The sequence below is a fragment of the Peromyscus leucopus genome, chromosome 14, assembly GCF_004664715.2.
Source record: "Peromyscus leucopus breed LL Stock chromosome 14, UCI_PerLeu_2.1, whole genome shotgun sequence".
Taxonomy (NCBI): domain Eukaryota; kingdom Metazoa; phylum Chordata; class Mammalia; order Rodentia; family Cricetidae; genus Peromyscus; species Peromyscus leucopus.
Window position 1 is genome coordinate 34172095 of NC_051075.1, and position 21594 is coordinate 34193688.

The 21594-nt window shown below is 35.9% G+C and overlaps 1 protein-coding gene and 1 non-coding gene across 2 annotated transcripts in view; one reads left to right on the plus strand and one right to left on the minus strand.

The window, feature by feature from the left end:
• The window catches only part of Mdga2 (MAM domain containing glycosylphosphatidylinositol anchor 2), a 779363-nt gene that overhangs the window by 98330 nt on the left and 659439 nt on the right, over positions 1–21594 (minus strand). The window contains exon 9 of the mRNA XM_028859113.2: positions 6741–7010. Coding sequence (XP_028714946.1) covers positions 6741–7010 — 270 coding nt within the window. The remainder of the gene's footprint in view (positions 1–6740; positions 7011–21594) is intronic.
• LOC114684778 lies at positions 16132–16233 on the plus strand. The gene has a single exon (XR_003733405.1). It is a non-coding gene; the product is annotated as a U6 spliceosomal RNA (small nuclear RNA).

Consider the following 21594-nt stretch of genomic DNA (forward strand, 5'->3'; position numbering starts at 1 on the left):
CTGCTGAGTGTAATACTAAACTATGATTTTTTCCTACTCTCAAACTAATGTGATGTACAAAGGGGATGGAATAAAGCTTCTGTGATTCTGTATATTATATCAGATTCTACTTGGAGGGTCTGAGCTAAAGAGTCTTCCTTCTTGATGGGTGGTGGATCACATGGCTATTCAGGAGAATCCCACATGGAAAAGGACTTATTAAGCTAGCTTCTAGGTTATGAAAGCATTTTTTTCAGGGACTAAGTGTAACCTCTAGCCACAGGCAGCAAATTATAAAGTCTCTAATATTCATTACTACAAGGACACTGTTTTTTCTTTTTTTTTTTTGTTGCTGGTTTTTTTTTTTTTTTTTTTTTTTTTTTTTTTTTTCAAGACAGGGTTTCTCTGTGTAGGCCTGGCTGTCCCGGAACTCACACTATAGATCAGACTGTCCTTGAACTCAGAGGTTCACCTGCCTCCACCTCCTGAGTGCTGGGATTAAAGATGTGCACCACCACCACCTGCAAAGGACACTATTCTAATAAAACAAAGAAGTATGGTAAGGATTCCTTCATTGTTCACCTCAAGATATGAGTATATTCTATAGAATATTCCAGAACAGAGAAATGTTAGAGTACTGACATACAGAAATTGCATTATACTAGATTTGTATTGTTTGTATGTGAAGGTGAAAAGTAACATAGTGAGTTTGTTTACATTTTGTTTACCAGTAAAATCTCTTAAGAATCTCTGGTTGAACTTCCTATCTTTAAAAATCATCTGACACTAAACGTGTCTGTTCCTATGGGACATAAAGGTGAAATTTGTATGTGAAGGTGAACAGTAACATAGTGAGTTTGTTTACATTTTGTTTACCTGTAAAATCTCTTAAGAATCTCTGGTTGAACTTCCTATCTTTAAAAATCATCTGACACTAAACGTTGTCTGTTCCTATGGGACATAAAGGCCCAATGTTTTGTTTTTAAACAGTAAGACATAACTGATTAACAACAATTGCAGAGTAATTACAAAGATAAACCATAGAAGCAAAATTTTCCTTAACAATCTCGATTAATTTCATTGCAGTGTTTTCAATGGTAGAATCTTTAAACATATAGAGAGAAGGAGTATGACTTACTCATTTCATAATAAAGTCAGTAACCACAGCATTTATGACAGGTATAGCAATGATTAAGCTACTTTCAATAATGAGGCATATATAATTATTGGAAAAGCCTCAAAAAGAATTAGATTCCACTTTCATCTGAAGTGAGAAAAAATTATTAGGATGCCAGAAGCCATTAGGTAATGGGATGTGGATTTGATGGTGGCTGAGCAACAGGATGGAAGAGGTCCTAGTTCACAGAGCTCTGCAACAGAGTCCTTATATTAGTTGCAGAAGTAATACATCAGGTAGTAACCAGAGTGAAATAATTTCCCATTTCCATCCTAATTACGGTTACTTGGAGATTATCGACATTTTTAGGTGCTTTGTATAATTAATATATTAATACACCAATTACTATAATATAAATCGCAGCCTATATGCTGCCAGCTGACTGATGTGCAGACATCACCATAGTATACAAAGGCTAGTCTAGAACACACAGGACTAGTATTTCATAAAATAATGTCATGAAAACAAAGGGACAAACTCCTAAAAAGATGTAATCTTTTATGCAGTGTTATACCATTCGAAGTGACTTTGAAGTATCTTGTAGAACTGAGGTAGAGATAATCTTTAGACTTTTTGTGAGGTTTGAATGAGGATGGCAATGAAACTTTTCTGTATCTCACAAGACATAAAGAGCACCAGTATTTCTTGTATAACTGTAAGAAGCAATTTCTAGGAAAATAAATCCCAGGAATATAGACATGGAATTAAAACCAGGAAAGAGTGAAAAAGATCAGGTAAAGTACTATTAGAGTATCCCAAAGACTAGATGGTCCTAACAAATAAAACAGGAAGAAAATAAAATTATGCAGTTATAAAACTGTCTAAGGCTTAGAGAGTATTTTTATATTTCAAGTATCTAATCTAGCATATCATATTTATTATGTACCCACAAAAAAACTTATCAAATATTTTCAGGATTGTAAAAATTTCCTCAGTTAATACACTGGTACATTGTCTTCATACAATAATAATAATGGTTAAGCCAACAAAAATACACTGCATGTCTAATGTTACCTTTACAATTTTTTAATTAAAATATAATTATATCATTTTTCCCTTTCCTCCTCTAATCTCTCCCATGGTCCATCTGCCCTTGCTTGCTGTTAAATTCATGGCCTCTGGTCTCTTTTTATTTAAATATATATATGTATATACAGATTGCTCATTCTGCATAATGTTACAGGCTGACTACTTGGCATTGGGTAACTTTTTGAAAAGAATAATATATTTCTTTATTAAATTAAAAAAATCTAAAATTATTTCCAAATATTAAATTCTTAATTGTTTTATAATTCTAATTGGATATATTTTCTGGAAGCCAGAGGGTGCTCTGTTTTCCCTTTCCAGGCTAAATATGAAAACAATATTACTTTCAATTTTTATGTCATATAAACTAGAGTAACAATTACCTGGGCTTATGTTTTCATGTGATACCATCATCTACATTTTTTATATAGCTCATCAAAAGTTAAACTGAAAGCTTTTCCTTTTGGTGTGTGATTTTAATGTCTGATATCCCTCACACATGCAAATTTAAACAGAATCATCATCACAAGAAGCTATTTAAGAATTACATAGAGGGAGTGGTTAGAAACAACACGAGAAATCACTTAGAACTGTCATCCTGATTGCTAAGTATACAGGAGTAGCAACTAAAATATTTGATAAACAAACCCGTTGAGATTTCATAAACCTGTGCTGAATTTTATTACAAATAACAGGATCCTTTCTGTTTAAAAGGAGTAAAACCATGTCTTCCTTAATTTCTGGTACTCTTGATAGAATCGTTGGCACACAGGCACTTTCCCTTCTCCATAATCAAGCTTCAGGAGAATTCTCCCCTTGTCTGTCTGGTGAAATTGTGATGACATTGTAATACAGAGGCATTGCTAGATCTTTGTTGATGAGTTACATAAACCAACATATAAAACGGATGCCTTCCGTAGGTTAAATCCATCTGCCAGATTGCTTTGCTCTACTGACTGTTAGCTGTAACCTGGTTCCATTAGCTCTAGAGGAGACAAGAACAAACAGTATGCACAGCTTGGCTGAGTCATGAGAACTCTCACTATCTCACTGAACATCAGGAAGACACAACACAGCAGTACTTTTTGCCTTGCTGTGTTTTAAAGAGAATCCTCAGGAATGTAATCAATGAGACACATGTGTTAGATATCTAAGACTACCATAAAATTTACTACAAACTGGTGGCTTAAGGCTTTACTCTCTCTGGGTTCTGGGTTTGAGGGGCAGACAAAAACCTGAAGCCGTTGTCTAGCACGGCGTCTCTTCCTGCTGCGGCTGCAGAGGAGCTTAGGATCTTCTCTTTCAGTCCTGGTGACATCAGAGCGTCTTTGGCTCCTCCTTGCAGGGGCTCCTAGTCAAACTCCCTCCTCTTCCCCCTCAGATTTCACTCTGCCTCCCTGACATGAGAATATGAACAATTACATTTGGAGCCCTCTTGAAACAGCCAGGTTATTCTCCTCTGAGAAGTCCTGACTTACCCAATGTTTCATCTTAGCATGTGGTGTAAGTTCTGAGCTGCAGAATGAGTAGATAGACACAACCTTGGGGTCAGTCATTAGCCTGCTATGAAATATATTATTCACTTCCAACCTGAACTACTCTTTATCTTTGTTCATACACATCTCTTTTCCTAATTTTAAAAATGAATTTATTCTTCTTTTCTTTCTTTCAATAAGAAATGTTGCTATCAAGTCACCTATCTATTTAACCAATAAAGATTGACCATCCTTTCTGGATCAAACTATGTGTTAGGATCAAATACAGAAAGATACTTAGTCATGACAGCAATGATTCTAGGTCTTTTAAGCATTTGGGAATGCTTTTCATAAACTGAGCCATTTCATCATGGCATAATGTAAAACTCCATTTGAACTCTGGTATAATGGCATAGAACTATTTATTAAGATACAAATATAATGTCTATCTACTAATATAAATGTGGGCATATATATAGACTTAAAATTTCATGTTTTACAAGTGAGTTAATTTTAGTACACCCATGCGTCATAATATTCCATATTATTATGGGGATTTATAAACATTCCGTTAGAGGTAAATACAGTAAATGGTCACTAGATTCCCTACCCCTTGATTTGCTCAGGTTAGTTGAGAGGAATTCTCGGCTGTGCTGAACTTCTGAGGGATGCTAATTCTGATATAATTCAGTAAAAGAACTATATCTCCTTTCAAAAGTTCTTCCACTGACACATGCGCTATGACATGCCTACTCCTCTATGCATTTCCCTGGTTGTGCTTTACTTAAAATTTGATCTTTTCCTTTTCCTGTTTTTTTTTTTTAATATTTCACTTTATGAGGAGATCTTGAAACAATAATGCTGACCTGAAGTTTGAAGAGCACACACCACAGAAAGAAAATAATGCCTGTAGGTATTTCTTTTCCCCCTGTGAGGAAACTCATAACAGATTTATTCCTTTCCATGGTTATCAAAATCCACTTGCTGCACCCCATGGATGTGAGGTGGAAGAATGGAGCTTAGAGTTTCTTCTGGTCTCAGCTTGTCCTCGACTTTTCAAAGAGAATTCGGGTCACATAAGAAGGGACAAATGAAAATCTTACAGAAGCAGCATGGTCCTAAACCTGACAGCCAGTGTCGCTTCAGAAAATTGGAAATTGCCTAAGGCCAAAAGAGTGAAAAGCGTACAGTTAATTTTATGATGTCTATTTTTTTTTTTAAGGATTAATGAATGGAAGTCAGATTCCTCATTTGTGCCAACATGAGAAAAGTAATTGCCTCTACATGATTCCTATTATTATTGAAAGCACTATGTAGAAAAGGACTAACTGGGTTAGATGGCTCAGCATGTAAGGTCTTTGGGAACCAACCCTGACATCCCCCGAGTTCCATCCTGGAATTCATATGGTGGAAGAAGAGAACGAAACCCTGCAAGAAGTCCTCTGACCTCCATGTATATGAAAGGTGAACATGCTCATGCCTGTACACAGAGGCACACAAAACAAATAAAAATGGAATATTGGCTAAAAGATTGTCAGTAAACTAGATCATAGCAAATCTCCTCTTGAATAACAGACAACATTCCAGCCCTTATTAATTTCACTGCACTGACATTATCCTCTTCCCAACTTAAACACACTGTCCTAGGAACTTTTGGCTTTGTGTTAATAGTCTACTTTAAGAATCAAATTATAAAAGGATTTCATTGACATGGGCCATAATAAAACGTCTTGAAAAATGAAGAGAAGCAGAGTACAGTGGAGAAGACTGCTTCATGTTCCTTGGTAGCCAAGTGAATTTCATCAATCTAATATTATGTTTTAGGTAGTAAAAATGGCTCAAAGGAAATCCAGCTTTAGAGAGTGTCTTAGTTAGGGTTGCTATTGCCATGACAAAATACCATGACAAAAAGGCAAGTTGGGGAGAAGAGGGTTTATTTGGCTTCCACTTCAGCATTGTTGTTCATCACTGAAAGAAGTCAGGACTGGAACTCAAACAGGACAGGAGGGGAGCTGCTTACCTGTTTGTTTTCTTTCCATGGTCCACTCAGCCCACCTTCTTATAGAACCCAGGACCAGCAGCCCAGTGATGGCACCACCCATCATAGGCTGCCTGCCCCCACATTGATCACTAAATAAGAAAATGCCTTACAGCTGGATGTCAAAGAGGCATTTCCTCAGCTGAGTCTCCTTCCTCTGATGACTCTAGCTTGTGTCAAACTGACATACAATGCCACCCAGTACAGAGAGATTGCTCAAAATCAGAACTTAACAACTATATTTCTTGTTAATGAACAAGTTTTCCGTCTGGGATAGTTTCATCATTTTTTTAAACAATGAGTGAATTTTAAATTCACTCAATATCAAAAATGCTCTGTTAAATGTCATTTTACTTAAGACAAAAATAACATTGAAAAGGTAAGTTCCTTTTAATACATTCCAAAACTCTGGTTCAAAAATAGCAAAAGAGCAGATTTACCAAAGCACAGAGAATATCAGAATAATGTCAACCAGTGTCTAAAGCTATACAAAAGGAACATACAGTTGCTAACAACATCAAAACGTGTTAGTACTTCTCCCTAATTGTCATCCTTTGTATATAGTTTATTGCTCTGCCATGAAATATTTGAGAGCATGTGACAAGCCAAGAACAAACTGAGACACGGAGCCTTGGACACTGAGAAGTAATAACTAAGAAAACAAAACATTGCTGCTACTCATAAAAAACAAAAAGAGAGAGAGCCAAACCATGTGACTTATCTTGCAATCTTATCTCAGTACTGCTAGTTACCACAGTCAATTGTGTTATCACTGAGAGGAACAAACAGAATCAGGAGAACTTCCTCATTTCATCTGAATTCAGACAGACAACTGTGTTGTTTTATAGGCACAGGTATTATTCTCTCCAAAAAGACAGACCTGCCCCCAAAACAACCAAATAGATGTTGCAACTAGAACAGCAAAATCACAAATGTACAAACCTATCCATTTACAAAATGATTTCAATCCAGCATTCACGTAAGCCCAAGATCTATTGCTCCAAAATCATGTATTAACAAAAATCAAATTAATTTAGTATCCTACCTGTAACGAGAAAGCTGCATCTCCCTGCTCCGGCTTCGTTTATGATGCTGCAGTTATAAACGCCATAGTTTTCGTTGGAAAGACTTTTTACTGGGTACTCTGTATACTCCTGAGAGTCAAACTGACCAGTCCGTAATAACTTATTGCCCAAACGCCACTCATAGGTCAGCACTCGTATTGGATACGCTCTCAGGACCCTGCAGCTCATGGTCACACTTCTGTCCTGTCCTTGACGGATTTCCAAGAATGCTGGTTCCACAGCTGGGGGGTCTGGGGGAAAGACAGGTTAAAGGAGATGAAAGTTGCGGCTTTCAAAACAGCAATCTTATTGGCTGTTCTATTATGATGTGTGTATTTTTAAGAACTTATGTTACAGTGGGTGAGTATAAAAGGTGGGTGGAGAATATATAAAAATTGAAGAATTTCGTCTTGATCTGGGAAATAAGATTTTCTCAGAGTGCTTAGTCAATGAGACTTTACACAAAACAAAAAACAACATCAACAACAAACGTTTACAGATAAAACAATAATTTTTTTTTCTTATTTCCTTCTAGGTGCTTCCAGGAAAAGCAAAATTGCCAAAACTATTTATTTACATGTTCAGGCACCAATGAAGCTATGGATGCACAAACAGAATTATGACAAGGTTTCATATTAGTATGAGACTGTAAAGTAGAAAGAGTTCTGTTTCATCTGTAAATTGTAATTATCACTGTTGAGCTCAGTCTGTGGATCTGGTACTTGTCAAATTATAAAACCAGAAAGACAAATTTATAAATCAGTGTTTAAAATGGTTTGGTTTGATCTCCTTGGACTGAAAGTCCACAATCCATAAACCTTAAGCACACTTTCCAAACTATACCACAGTTGAAGGTGGCTTTCAATCTCACTGAAATAGCAGACTTATGTAGTGGTATATGCTCAGCCCATGACCTTGGGCTATGGGACCCCAAAGGAAGGGTGCTTCCTGCCATTGTATGGGACCTCTTAAAAGGTGAGGGAGAAGGGTGATGAGCTCTTTCTACCTGCTGCATGCTTCATGGTCTGATCGAACTGCCAGGTGGATTTGTTCCCAGTCAGATCAGAGGACAACTTCTGCTGTCTACTCTGTTCTGTATTCATGAGTATATTTACTCAATTTATTAAGATATATCTTAATAAATCCCTATTACACATTAAATAGACTCACATGGATTGATATTAATAGACGTATTTGCCATATTTGTGATTTTTTTCATGTAATTAAAACTTGCTGTTTTTTGTACGTAACATTTTTTATTTTGATGATGAAATTTTCAATACAACATTTAAAGGATACAAAATACACACTTCTCATTTTTGAAACCCAACATACAAACTTTTACTAAAATGTTTAGCAATCTTCAATTAAAAACTAAATTCTGAAGTGGATCATGTGACCTATCCATTTTATCACAGAAGCTGTGCAACCATATGAGGCTGACATGATTGGCGAGTCCACTCCTAACTCGACATTTATGGGCCTCTTGCAAATTGTGCACCATAAAAACTGCACAGCTCTACCCGGTGGCTCTTACTTCACAGTGCTCAAGGGTTTTGGAAATCGATTATAAAAAAGTAGTAAGAATTTTTCTACATGCAAGAAAACATATCCTGCTTTTCATGTAATTCCTGGCACAACACAGACAAGGCATTTTAAGGAAGTTGGTGCCTGTGTTGTGTCCTTTAGGAAACAAAGGACATGTAAGGTGCATATGCCATAAAGGGGGACATTCCAGGTATGAGAGAAGTATACATAAAGAGGAGCCAGAGAGGAGGGAATGCTCGGAGGAAGCAAAGGAACTACCAGAACCAGTGAATAAAACACCACTGTGGCTCTGGAGAAAACACAGTAGAAAGGCAGGAAAATCCGTCCAAAGAAACTTGGGCCTCACGCTACAGAGTTTGGTTTTACAGTGCCAGCATCAGGAAAATGATACAAAATTAAAGGACTTACATGATCAAATTATTAGTCATAATATTACCAATCCTTAAGAAAAATTCTGTAGTTAAAAAAAAGAGGTCATAAAGCAGAGGGGGACAAGGCAAGTCGCAGAAAAATGACAGTATTAGTTAAAAAAAAAAAGTGAACAACTCTCTATGAGGTAGTGGGAAAACAAGGGATTCCTTATGCAATGAGGTGGAGGTTGATGCCAGTTCTACAAATGGTAAGGAAAGCATGGGGATGTAGTGTGCAGTGGGCATGTTGATTCTCTTCATGTGTGAGTCACACTATGGGAATCTAGTGTGCATATTGAGTCCCTGCATGTGTGAGTCACACCATGGGAATGTAGTATGCAGTGGGCATGTTGATTCTCTGCACGTGTGAGTCACACTGGTAGCAAAGACTTTCTCCCATTATCCCTATTGCCACCTAATTTGTCTGTTTCCAAACAAACAAGCTATTTCTGGTTGTCTCTTCTTTTGTATTTTTATTTAAATGACTCATAGTCAGACGAAAGTCCATGCAGACTCAGTTCTCCAAAAGTGTTGATGCTTCTCTATGACAGGGTTTGGGTCTGTCACTCAGAGGAAAAGCAAGAAAGAAGAAACATTGTACAGTGTGAGAGTGTGTTTGATAGATCAGAACATGTCTGGTAAGGCTGATTGGTTAACTGAGTGATTGCCTGCTTATGTTAGTTGGGTTAACTTCGACTAGCATTATCATTATCTAAACGGCTTCCATAGTTTTAAACTTTTCCCTTGTAACTCTTTCTTATTTTTGCTTTTCCTTTCTCAACTATACTATGAAGAATATTTAAATTTCATGATTTCAAGTTTTATTACTCTTATTATCTCTAAGGTTTAGCTTTTAAGAGTGTATTTTATATACTATTGTAGCTACTCACGCATTCGTTTACTGACATTTGCATTTCACAGTTTTGGAAGTTTTTATTCTTAAGCTTCCACATCCTCACATTTCCTGAGCGCCTCTTCTGACAAGCCTGTGCCTATCCTCTGTCATTTCCAGAGAGCCTGGCAACCCCCTTCCACCAAATACTTAGCATTTCATTCACTTGTATTTGGATAAAATTGTTTGTTCTCATTTTGTGTTTTTTGTTCAAGTTTTGATTTTTTGATTAAATTCTTTTTTGATTGTTGGATTATAGAATTATCCGACCCCTTTCTTGCTGCCAGTTTGGAGTTGCCTATAATTTTTTTTTTTTTATTATTTTGATTTCATTACCATGGATGTAGAAAAAAGGCTAAATCTGAAAGCTTTTTCCTTCTTTAACTTTTGTCCTGATATGTGTTACAGACTCATGAATTTTAATTCTCCTTTGCTTTTAAAATTCTATTACACAATGGCTGCAATGCTAACATTTCTATGGCCCAGTTCATTTTCCTGTGTTCCTTAATACGCTAAGGCCTTTGACCTGTGATCACTTTCTTTGTATCTCTAGTCACTCTTCTGAACTTCCCACCACATCTTTCCTTATCTCTATGACCTTGATATGCAAAGACATATTTTCATATTAAAATTGTTTTCCAAGGCATACAGTTTTATAGATCGGCAGTGTTTTCTGCTTGTCAACACACACTTCCACTGTCTTTGGATGGCCATGCATCCTGCAGAAAATTGATTTCAAAGCCTTCCATTTTTAGCTACTTTTTCTTCCACTTAGCTCCTTTCAACATCTCTTTGTCTTTGATGTCTGTGGTTCCATACAGTGTTTATAGGTATGAGCTTCTTTTTAGTTATGGGTTTCAATTTGTTGGGCTTATAGCTGTTGATTTACATTTGTCTTTCATCTATGATATTTTGGAGAGTTCTCATCATCAGCTCTTCAAACAAAACTTCTGTTGTCTTCTTTAAGTCCTTACTTGATTATATTTTCTCCTATATCTTACACATTTTTAAAACTATTTTTCCAAAGTCTTTCTGTTTGTTTGTGTTTTTTTTTCTCTGTGTGTTATTACTAATAAATTCATCTGAGGAAACACAGTTTGTTAATTCTTTTTATAACTCTGTTTAATCTGCTAAATATGTTCATGGTGTTTTAAATTTGATAATTTAGATTTAATCTATAAACATTTTCCGCAATTCTTCTGCACAGCTGCTCTACTGGCTAGCATGGTCAGACCTATTATCGGTGTCCCTAAACAAAGTCACTATTTTATCCTGCCTGATAGTGAAGAGGTTGGGGACTACATTCCTGCTTCCTGCTGCTTTTCCTTTAGAGTTCATTGTGTTTCTATCACCTTTTAAGTGTTGATTTTTTTCTACACTTTGAAACTTAAACTCATCTTGTTTTTTTTTTTTTCCCTGCAGAGACAAATCATATCCCTAAGCAAGTATTAGCAGCAACACCTACAATTATGCAATGCTCATGGCTGCATGCCTATTTGAACTATTAAATGATAGAGGCTGTGATATGAATGTCTAGATTTCTGCATCTTAAACATTATAGTTTAAAAATGTCCATTTTCTTGCCTTCTATTGAGAGTCAAAGTATAAACACTATGTTCACTTTATCTTTGTTCACACCTTGAATTCTACCCACTTGGGGAAGGGTCTACAAGGGTCTACAGTGGAGACCTTTCCTCATGAATAATCTAGATTTTAAGTCCTTTACCCACTGCTCAGGAATATCAACAACCAGACCTCATATTTACCCACTCAGCAAAGGTACTCAATGAAAATGCAGCTGCTTTGACTACTATCCTACAAATTCACTGAAGTGTATTCTAATAAGCATTTTGATGTTCTCAATAGGACTTAGGAAACATTTCTCATTTATGTCAACTGGAAAGGCTTTGTAGAATATTTGTAGAATATAGAGCTAAGGGAACATATGACTCTAAAAACCATAAGATCATGGCATTAAAGCATACCTTGAAATCTCAGAACATGGAAGGCTAAGGCAGAAAGGTCAGTTCAAGGCCAGCTTAGGCTACTTGAAATCTGTCTTTAAAATGAAGTCTCAAAAGATGGGGAGGTTTCAAGTAGTAGGGACAGCTTAGATTGTGCATAAGCAGTCAAATAAAATGCAAAGTTGGTTTTTCCATTGAGTATAGTCACTCATGGGGCTGGAGTTAAATACCTACTAAAGAGGAATATATAAAAATAATAAATGATTTGTGAAGATTCCAAATATGTATGTTAGGCAAATTAAAGGGTTACATTTTTAAAAAAAAATTAGTTAGATATATTCATTTTATTATATGTTGTGTGTGTTTTGCCTACATAAATGTATCTTACAGATGGTTGTGAACCATCATGTGGGTGTTAGATATTAAATCCATGTTCTTTTTAAGAGCAACAAGTGCTCTTAATCTCTGAGCTATCTCTTCAGATCCAAGGGCTGCATGTTTTAAATAACAGAAATAATAAAATGTCCAATCACAATAAGAAATAAAGACACATCTATCTGAAAATATCTAGTTTTGGATAAATTAGCTCCAATATAATATGTGAAAGTAAATATGCATGGTGCCAATATATTATAGGCTATAGTTTTGGGGCATGTAAATGAAGAGTTAAACAGTAGAGAAAACTAGTGATAACCTTTTTGCCTAGGATCAATGTCTATGATTATAAAGGAAAATTGTTTTTATAGATTCTACCAAAAATATATGAGGGTCTTACGCATACTTCCCTCAATCTCTACTCCTCAACTATGTATGTGGTACATAGAACACTAAACAGTCTGTGCAATGGCCTTCTAGAGGACCAGCATCCTTCCTTTATGGCCTTTCCTTGATATTTTCAGGTCAGGAACACCTAACTAAGGAGAAGCCTCACATTGTATCCTTACTGGGTACATTTTCTTGATTCCCCTGATCATCTGTCCACTTTCTCAACCAAGTTTTCTTTCTATAATACGTGTCAAGCAAGCCCTTTTGTGAGCAGACCATTGGCTCTGACCTTTCTTTCTATTTTAATTTTTCCTAATTAAAAAATGTATTCTTTCTTTGAGAATTTTGTAACTCTTTTGATCACATGCTATCCATCCTCCAACTCTTACTGTATCTATCACCCCCACTTTCCTACCCACCCAAATTTGTGGTTATTTTGTGGTTGTTGTTGTCTTTTTAACATCCATCAAGTCTAATTGGTGCTGACCATGTATATTCTTGGATGTGTGGTCTTCTCCTGTAGCATGATTAACTTACCAGGAGCTACATTCTTAAAAGAAACTCACTCTCCTCATCCCTGTAGCTATCAATTGCCAATAGCTCCTTGCCTAAGAGTAAGTTAAATCAAGATGAAATAAATACTTTCAAGAGACTCTGTCATTCAATGAGATAGAAGAAGTAATTGAAAATCTTCCAACTAAAAATAAAACAAACAAAAAACCCAGGGCCAGATGGATTCTCTTCAGAATTCAATCAGATTTTCAAAGGATAGCATACACCAAAATTCCTCAAATTATTCAGTAAAATAGAAAATGAAGGAACATTTCTAAAATGTTATTATGAAGCCAATATTATGCTGATATCAAAACCAGACAAAACCCTATCAAAAAATAAAATTATATGTCAATATCTCTGATGAAAACAGGCTGTTTATTCTTTCTATAATGTTCTTCCAATTCATTGTTCCGCTGTCAATTGCTGACCTTTTTAATCTTTTAGATTTTGTGACTTTAGAATCCCATGTCTATGATCATTTTCAGATCTAACTATAATGAAGTACGCTTCTTTTAATCTCCTTGATATCACATTTATGTCTTATGTAGTAAGAACTCCGTGAAACACATACATCTTTTATCATTGAAAATGTAGTAGCTGGAGAGGGGGATGGCTGACTCAGTAGGTAAGAGATTGTGACCAACAGGTATGAGGGCTGACTCCAAATATCTAGTGCCAACACAAACACTTTGCTTGCCTCAAACTCCAGCTATATGAGGCAGAGAGAAGCCAATCCAAAGAGCTAACTCACCATCCAGTTAGCTGAAATTAGCAAACTTTAGTTTCAGTCAGAGTGCTTAAAGGCAGTAAGACAGGGTGACATAAAATGACACCCAATGTCCTGCTCTGGACTGCACATGTGCATGCAACACAGACACACACACACAGACACACACACACACACACACACACACACACACACACACACACTCTGTAGTTTGAGCAAGGTATGGGGGTGCACACTGAAAATCCCAGCAGTCTAGAGGTAAAGTCATGAGGATTGTTGAAATTTGGAGATCAGTCTGAGCTACATGGTGAATTTCAGGCCAGCCAGGGGTATCTAGTGAGATCTTGTATTAAACAATAAGAAAACAACAACAACAACTCTGTAGTTTGATACAGAGAATGGACATTGAGTTTAGTGGGCTGAAAGGAAGGGGACTAAACACATGGGGAAGGTGCAGTGTAAGTGATAAACCAAGCAGAGTTTAGAAACAGAAGAATTCAGTAGGAAATTTATGAGGGAAATTAGCCAGCATATTAAATCATCAGGACCTGGAGGCAGAAACTTAGAGCTCCGAGGAGGATTTTGTTAGAATGGAACATTTCAGAGACTCAGAAGTTGGAAGCACTTCTAAGACCAAAGATATTACCACTGAAATGAAGGATAAATTCAGAGAAGGTTGATAATACGGAAGTCAAACACAAGTTAAGGGAATATATAGACACTCTCAAATTGTATTTTAAAAAAAATTGAAGTGTTTGCAGTTGATTATGTTTCATGTTAAAAATTCATTTTAAAGTAATAAGGTAATTAAGGTTACCTAGCAGGGATGTATCCTAAAATACACACTTATTTTTGGCTACTTTGAGAATACTTTTATCTATCTGACATCTTAGATTATTTCAAATTATGACTTTCTGGTACCATCTCTATATGTGAGTGTCATTTTTCTCACATAAATCACCCAGGGTAGTCTATTAATGGCTTGTAAAAATATCTGGTAATTTGGTTTAAAAATTTTCAAATACAGTATGATTTTATAAAGTCTAATAGACTGAGTTGGAAAGCATCCCTAAATTGCTGTGATCGTTCCTTCTATTTAAAAGGCTGCCAGGAGGGACTTGGCTTCCAGGATGTTTTTAATCTCAGATAGCCAGCGGATGTGGAACTGGAAGTTCACTCACTACAGTCCGATGAAATCCGCCTATGGGAACTCTTCATGAAAGGCTCACCTTCAGCATACTAGATATTAATGAGCTGCACATTTCCCTCTTTGGTACACCTAGTTAGAAGGCTCAACCTCTGTGGTCATGATGAAATGTATGGTGAGAAGACAGAAAACATGAAAGAATCTGAAGGTGCTAAAAATGTCCAGTTAACTGAATAGAACCAGTTTTTCATGCTGCACAGAGTTCTTCAGTATATTTATTAAAAATATTTAATACTAATGAAATTATAGGTAAAAATACTATACAAAATTATGTAAGTATATGCAATGCCAAAAGTAGGGTTACTTAAGATAAGTAAATAAGTTACTCATGTTTCTTTCAGTTGAGCCAAAATGATGTTTAAAGTACACAAGGTATATCCATTCACATTAGTGTCTATTTCAAAGTCATTCTAAATGCTCTTAAAATAAACTACATTTGCTGCCATAGAGTATTCACTCAATCCTAGGTATTAAGATAGATACTCACAAAGATTATGCCCTTATGACAGACAGTAACACATTTTTTAGAAGAGCCTCAAGCACAGAAGAGTTAAGAAATATTACTCATCTAAAAATGGCAGAATATGGGATCAAGCAAAGCAATTTTATTTCAGAATGTTTTCTCTCCATTGTAACTTGCGCTTTGCTATTTTGAAAAGAGATACCATTTTGCTATGATTTAATTATTTCACTCAAAGAGGACCATGAATAGAAGTTGACCCAATCACACCAATACCAACTAAGAAACAGAAAATCTTCAAGGAAGCATATAAGCTTTGAGGCAAAGCTTATAGGTTAAAGAAAACAAATGTTGAAGGATTTCAAACCAGAATCAACTTGCAATTTGTGTATCACTCTGTGCATATGAATGCATGCATTTCTCATATACCAGTGTATATGTCTAAAGGTAAAAGTATAACTTTTGAAAACCATTAAGAATTTAATTGTAATAAACCCATTAAATAAATAGTTGTGAGTTTTGACATTTTTCTTTATGTAATTACTGGCTCAAGATGTCTGGTCAAGTGTTCAGAATGGAAGTCAGTGCTAATGGGTCAAATGCATATAAGTGGTCCAATTTCTGAGGATGTAGAATACTATAGGGAAAACTCTCTATTAGCTTTTATGTCTTAACAGAGGGATCAGAAACTATTTTGCAAATTCTTTTGACACCACATAAATAATCAACTTTTGCAATGACTTCTGGGCAACAATTGCCAATTTTAAATGAGTACCAGGGATGAAAGCAACGTGTACTTTCATTTTATAAAAAATATCTATTTAAAGAATCATGAAAATCTTGTGTTCTCTTCGGCAGCACATATTCTAAAATTCAAATGATACACAGATTGGTATGACTCCTGTGCAAGGGCAATGCACAAAACCATGAAGCTTTTATATTTTTATATATTGTATGATGAGAGCATTTAAATTTTAAAAAGGCATGAAAATAAAATGAGGTGATTCTGTTTAACTTTGTATTAGTTACCGAAAATAGTTTTATCCAATAAATAATCAATCACAAAAAACTTTAAAACAATATTGATAACATTAATAGAACCTATTCTTAAAACTTTTAATGGGGTGTGGGATGGAGATTGAACATGTGTTGGACTGTCTTTAGTCACTTAACACTTTAGAGATGAAGAATGGTTATCACATGGAGCACTTCAATGCAGAAACAGGAAACAGTACTAAGGACTTAGGTATTAATGTTCACTACTAAAGAGACCTACATTAGAGTTAATTCTTAAAAACAAAAGACTTCCCCAATGAACCATCTGTTATCTGTTCTTTTCTTGGTTTAAAGGGAGTAGGAACATTCTATTTTAAATAATTATCAGTAAGTTTGTAGGATCTTTCTAGCTGAAGATAGAAGAAAAATAAAACTACAATGTTTTGTGGTTAGTTTCTATATTAATATGTTTGTACATTTCACATTATATTTATTTAGTCCCAACAACAACTTTGTGAAATATCATCATGATCTCTCATTTCAATAGGTAAAGAGAATTCTCTTAAGTAAGTGTTGGGAGCATGTAAGAAGGTCCTTATGCCTACAGATCTCTAGAGAAACCAGGAATGTTCAGCACACAGGATTGTCTTTCCAATGAGAAACATGAAGAACCTGCTGTTCCATCTAAAAAGCTGAGGATTGGTGGTGATAAACTGCCTGGTGATCTGTATTATCTGTTGGTCCAGGACTTATCAAGCTTTTACAACCAAGACCAGAGGCTTGTAGTCTAAACGATCCTTATAGCCAGAGGTTCCCGAAAGCTCCCACAATCAGGACCAGAGATGACTAATAGTCCAATTGATCTCTACCCTATCTGTGTGACTGATATCAAGTCAGACCTTAGACCCTTGAGCTAGTACAGGCAGCATCTCTCCAGAACCCATTTTCTTGGAAGAAATGACATGTACCCTGAGTCAAGTGTCAATGTAATTATACATTCCTTGTGCAATGGGGATTGTATTACACCAGGAAACATTTTTCAAATTATACTGGGCTTAAATATGTTGGGAGTAAACCACCTAACATCAGACTCTTTAGAAATCTTTATCCAGGTTGATAAAGTCAATCTGAACCAGATTTCCATTATCATCTCTTCATGGTTTGCTTCTCTGCCTGACATCTGAAGACAATCCCTCAAGTATGTATATTCTCAAGCACCTCACACATATTTCAGGTTACAGATTTTAGGTTCAAATACAAGGTATACAATTTCAAAATCTATAGCTAAATAATTTTTAGAAAATATCATATGAGAACAAGTAGATAGACTGGTTCATTGTGGTGGCATCTGGATATTATATCAAAGGCATGTTCTATAGAATAAATAATAAGTTAGTCTTTATTAAAATTGAAATCTGTTTCATAAAGTCACTGTTTGCTGTGGAATAATCCTTCTGTACACTATGAATTTGTATTATTCTCATTGGTTAACAAAAAGCTGACAGGCCGGTAGCCAGACATGAAGTATAGGTGGGAGAGCCAGATGCTGAAGACCCTGGGAGGAGGAAGGGCAGAGTCAGAGGGGATGCCAGCCAGCCACTGAGGAAGCAGGAAGTGTAGAAAAATGAGCTAACAAGCCATGAGCCACACAGCAAAGCATAGATAAGCAATATGGGTTAACTTAGATATAAGAGTTAGCTAATAATAAGTCTGAGCTATTGGCTGAGCATTTATAAGTAATATTAACCCTCTGAGTGGTTATTTGGGAACTGGCAGGCAGGAGAGAAACCCCTGTCTGCATATGGCATTCCAACATGGGACTGGAATTTCCATGTAAAACCTGACAGCTTAAAGAGGGATTCTAGACACGCAAGAGCAAAGTTAAGCATGGCTTCTTAGTAGCTGTATTTTCTCGGGTGGGCTGTTTGCTGGCAGTGACCAGAGGTACAACTCCTTTAAGAGACAGTTCCCTGGCTCCAAGCTAGTGACAAAAATGGGTGGCACTTTTAAGAGGCCCTGCTACCAAACACTTAAATGGTATTTATGAGCAGTGGGAGGCATGCTACTTGGTGTTGGTATGGACCTAGAAACTTCCTTGAGATGGGCTGGTAAACATGGCTTCAGAGCTGGCAGTAAATGTACCTCTGCCATAAGACTAAACTCTCAGGGAACCAAGGAGGAGGGGCCAGGGGCCAGCATGCCATGGTTTAAGTTACACAGCAATACTTTTGCTTATACAGACAGAAGAGGTTACAGATGCAAAGTAGGGACAGATTCAAACAAAAAGAGCCTCTAAAAGGGTCACAATATGCTTGAAGATATGTGTTGGCTTGGGAGAGAGAAGAGAAAGAGTATGTATAGTTCTAATGCCAGGTGGTAGTGGGGCACACCTCTAATTCCAGCACTCAAGAGACAGAAGTAGATGTTGGAACCAGATATTGGGGTAAATGCTGAAAGATCAGAGAGACAAAGGAATAAGCCACTGCCATGTCTCACCTCGACACCTCCACGAATCCTCTGACTGAATGTCTCTGAGTCCTCAGACAAAAGCTCTCTAGCTGAAAAGACTTTAGTTCCTGTCCCCTCATGGTTTATATACCTTTCTCTGTTCAGCCATCACTTCCTTCCCTGGGATTTAATGGCCTGTGTGTTTCCCAAATACTGAGATTAAAAGTGTGAGATCCCAAGTACTAGGACTGAAGGCATGTGATTCTCAAGTACTGGGATTAAAGGCATGTGCCACCACTGCCTGGCTCTGTTTTTCTCCTAGACTAAGCCAATCTCATATAGTCCAAGGTGGCCTTGAACTCACAGAGATCCAGATGGATCTCTGCCTCCTAAATGCTAGTATCAAAGTTATGTGCCACCATTGCCTGGCCTCTATGTTTAATCTAGTAGCTTGTTCTGTTCCCTGATCTTCAGGCAAATTTTATTAGAGAACACAATATATCACCACAGGTAGATGGATCTCTTTGAGTTTGAGGTCAGCCTGGGCTATAGAGCTAGTTCTAGGACAGCTAAGGCTATTACACAGAGAGACCCTATCTCAAAAAAAAATCAATATGTGTGTATGTGTTATATGTTAAATATATATATATATATAATAAAAAGGGAATAAAGTAATATAAAAGAAATAAGCCACATAAAGATGGAAAATTCACAGAGAGTCTAGATCTTGTATGTTATTGTGTTGTCTTTGCATTTTCTGACTGATAGGAGACACTGGGTTATTCAACCAACCTATATGTTTTAAAGTTATCTTGACTTCAAAATTTAAGTCAAAGATGTGTTACTTTGGGGTAGAGATTACGCTTTCATTTATTTTGGAAATGAGAGGCTGTGGATTTATTCTGGGTTAAAGAAAATCATGTTTAATCAAAGAAGACCCCTTGAAATTCTGACTGTAGACTTATAAAAATAAACCTAAAAGAACTACAAGACACATGATATATATTTTACCTGCTTAAACATAAAACAACAAAAAAAATCATCTTTGGCTGACTTACATACAACGCAGAATCTATACTTGTATTAATGCAGATATGTATGTATGTTACCTTTACCTTTAAAAGTTTATGTATTTTCAGAGCAAGGGACCAGACACCAATGCAAATGGATGACTCAGGTGATCCAGTATCTCAAAATGCCTCTGTTATGGTCTCTTCAGTATTCTGCATCCAGAACAGCTTCAAGGGTGCTGGCTGAGATGATCTAGTCTCACAGAATACTCTAGTCAGGACTTGACCATAATCTTAAATTTTCCTAGGGTCCCCCAAAGATTACCAGTGCCCCTAATCAACAGGAAGTAGTCTAGAAAATCACACCCACATTCCTAAAACTGGGTTATGGATATTTATTATCATTTAAGGGGGGGTATTACAAGTTGTTAATGGGAATAGTCAGGAAAAAATTTGAACAAAGGAGATGAGATACAAGGATCTCATTTTAGAAAGAAAAGGGGGATATAGAAATGATAGAATGAAAGGGTAGATTATTGAATTTACTTTAATCCAAAAAACAATTATTAATCTTAAATATTTCACATTGGTATGGATTTTAGTTTATTGGTACAGATTTAAAGTTAATTTTGTAACTGTAAGTATATTCCTACTCTTGTTTAAGATATTGTTTTTATGCAGCTCATTTAAAAATGTAATGTGTAATTAAATACAGATTAATAGTCATTTATAATAGTCAAACATCATGTTAGGTATGTTTTCAAGGTCATATGCAGATATATTTAGCTTGATAGATGGTCTTCAAACACTTCAAAGACCGACAGAATACAGCATTTAATATGTTTAAAAACCTAAGGCTTTTCATGACAGTGAGACATGTCTGCTCCTGGCAGTGACAATTTACTTCAGAGAAGATAAAGGGCATCGAAGAAACTCCATATGGAGTTTGCTTTCTTTATTTTATATATATATATATATATATATATATATATATATATATATATATGGCATTCTGAAAAAGATAAAACCCATAAAAACAGTAAAAAAATTAGCTGCTGCTAGGGATTAAGAGAGGAAGGAGTTATGAACAGGTGAAACACAGAAGACTTTTAGGTCAATAAAAAATAATCTGTGTGATGCCACAGTGGCTGCATGCTTACTGCTATCAAATTGTCCATCTTGTGGAAATTTGCAGCACCCTAGAGAATTTCTAGGACTGGAGAAGAAAATTATGGTATTATTTGAAGATACTGGCCTCCTATCTATTATGTATGTATGTATGTATGTATTTTTTCTATCTATCTATGTATCTCTATCTATCTATCTATCTATCTATCTATCTATCTATCTATCTATCTATCTATCTATCTACAGCTGTAACTATTGGTGTAGGAAACCAAGAAGGGGTAATATTAAACAAGAAGGACAGAATGCAGGCAAAATGAGGTGTGAGTTATGGAAGAATATATAAAACTATCTGCTTTTCAACTCTGTCATAGGTTTTTCTATTTGTATGGTAGATAAATGTATTAAAATATAATTGACAGTGAAAGCATAAAACCTTAAGCAAAGCTCCATGGCTTTGTTTTTCTAACTGTATAAAATTTCACCGAGAAACATGTACTGTGAGACAAGGCAGAGGTTCACCTGATTGACTACCTTAGTATAAATGTCCAAAAATTTTATTTGTGACTTCATTATGAGAGTGGTTTTATTTTTAAAAGATAGGAAAATCTTAATACACAAAACAATTAATTTGTTTCTGTTCACAATAGTCAAAATTAGACAATCTATTGCATTTCTATGCTAGAAAATGAGGTGGTAATTTGATAATAACTTCAATTTGGAAAATG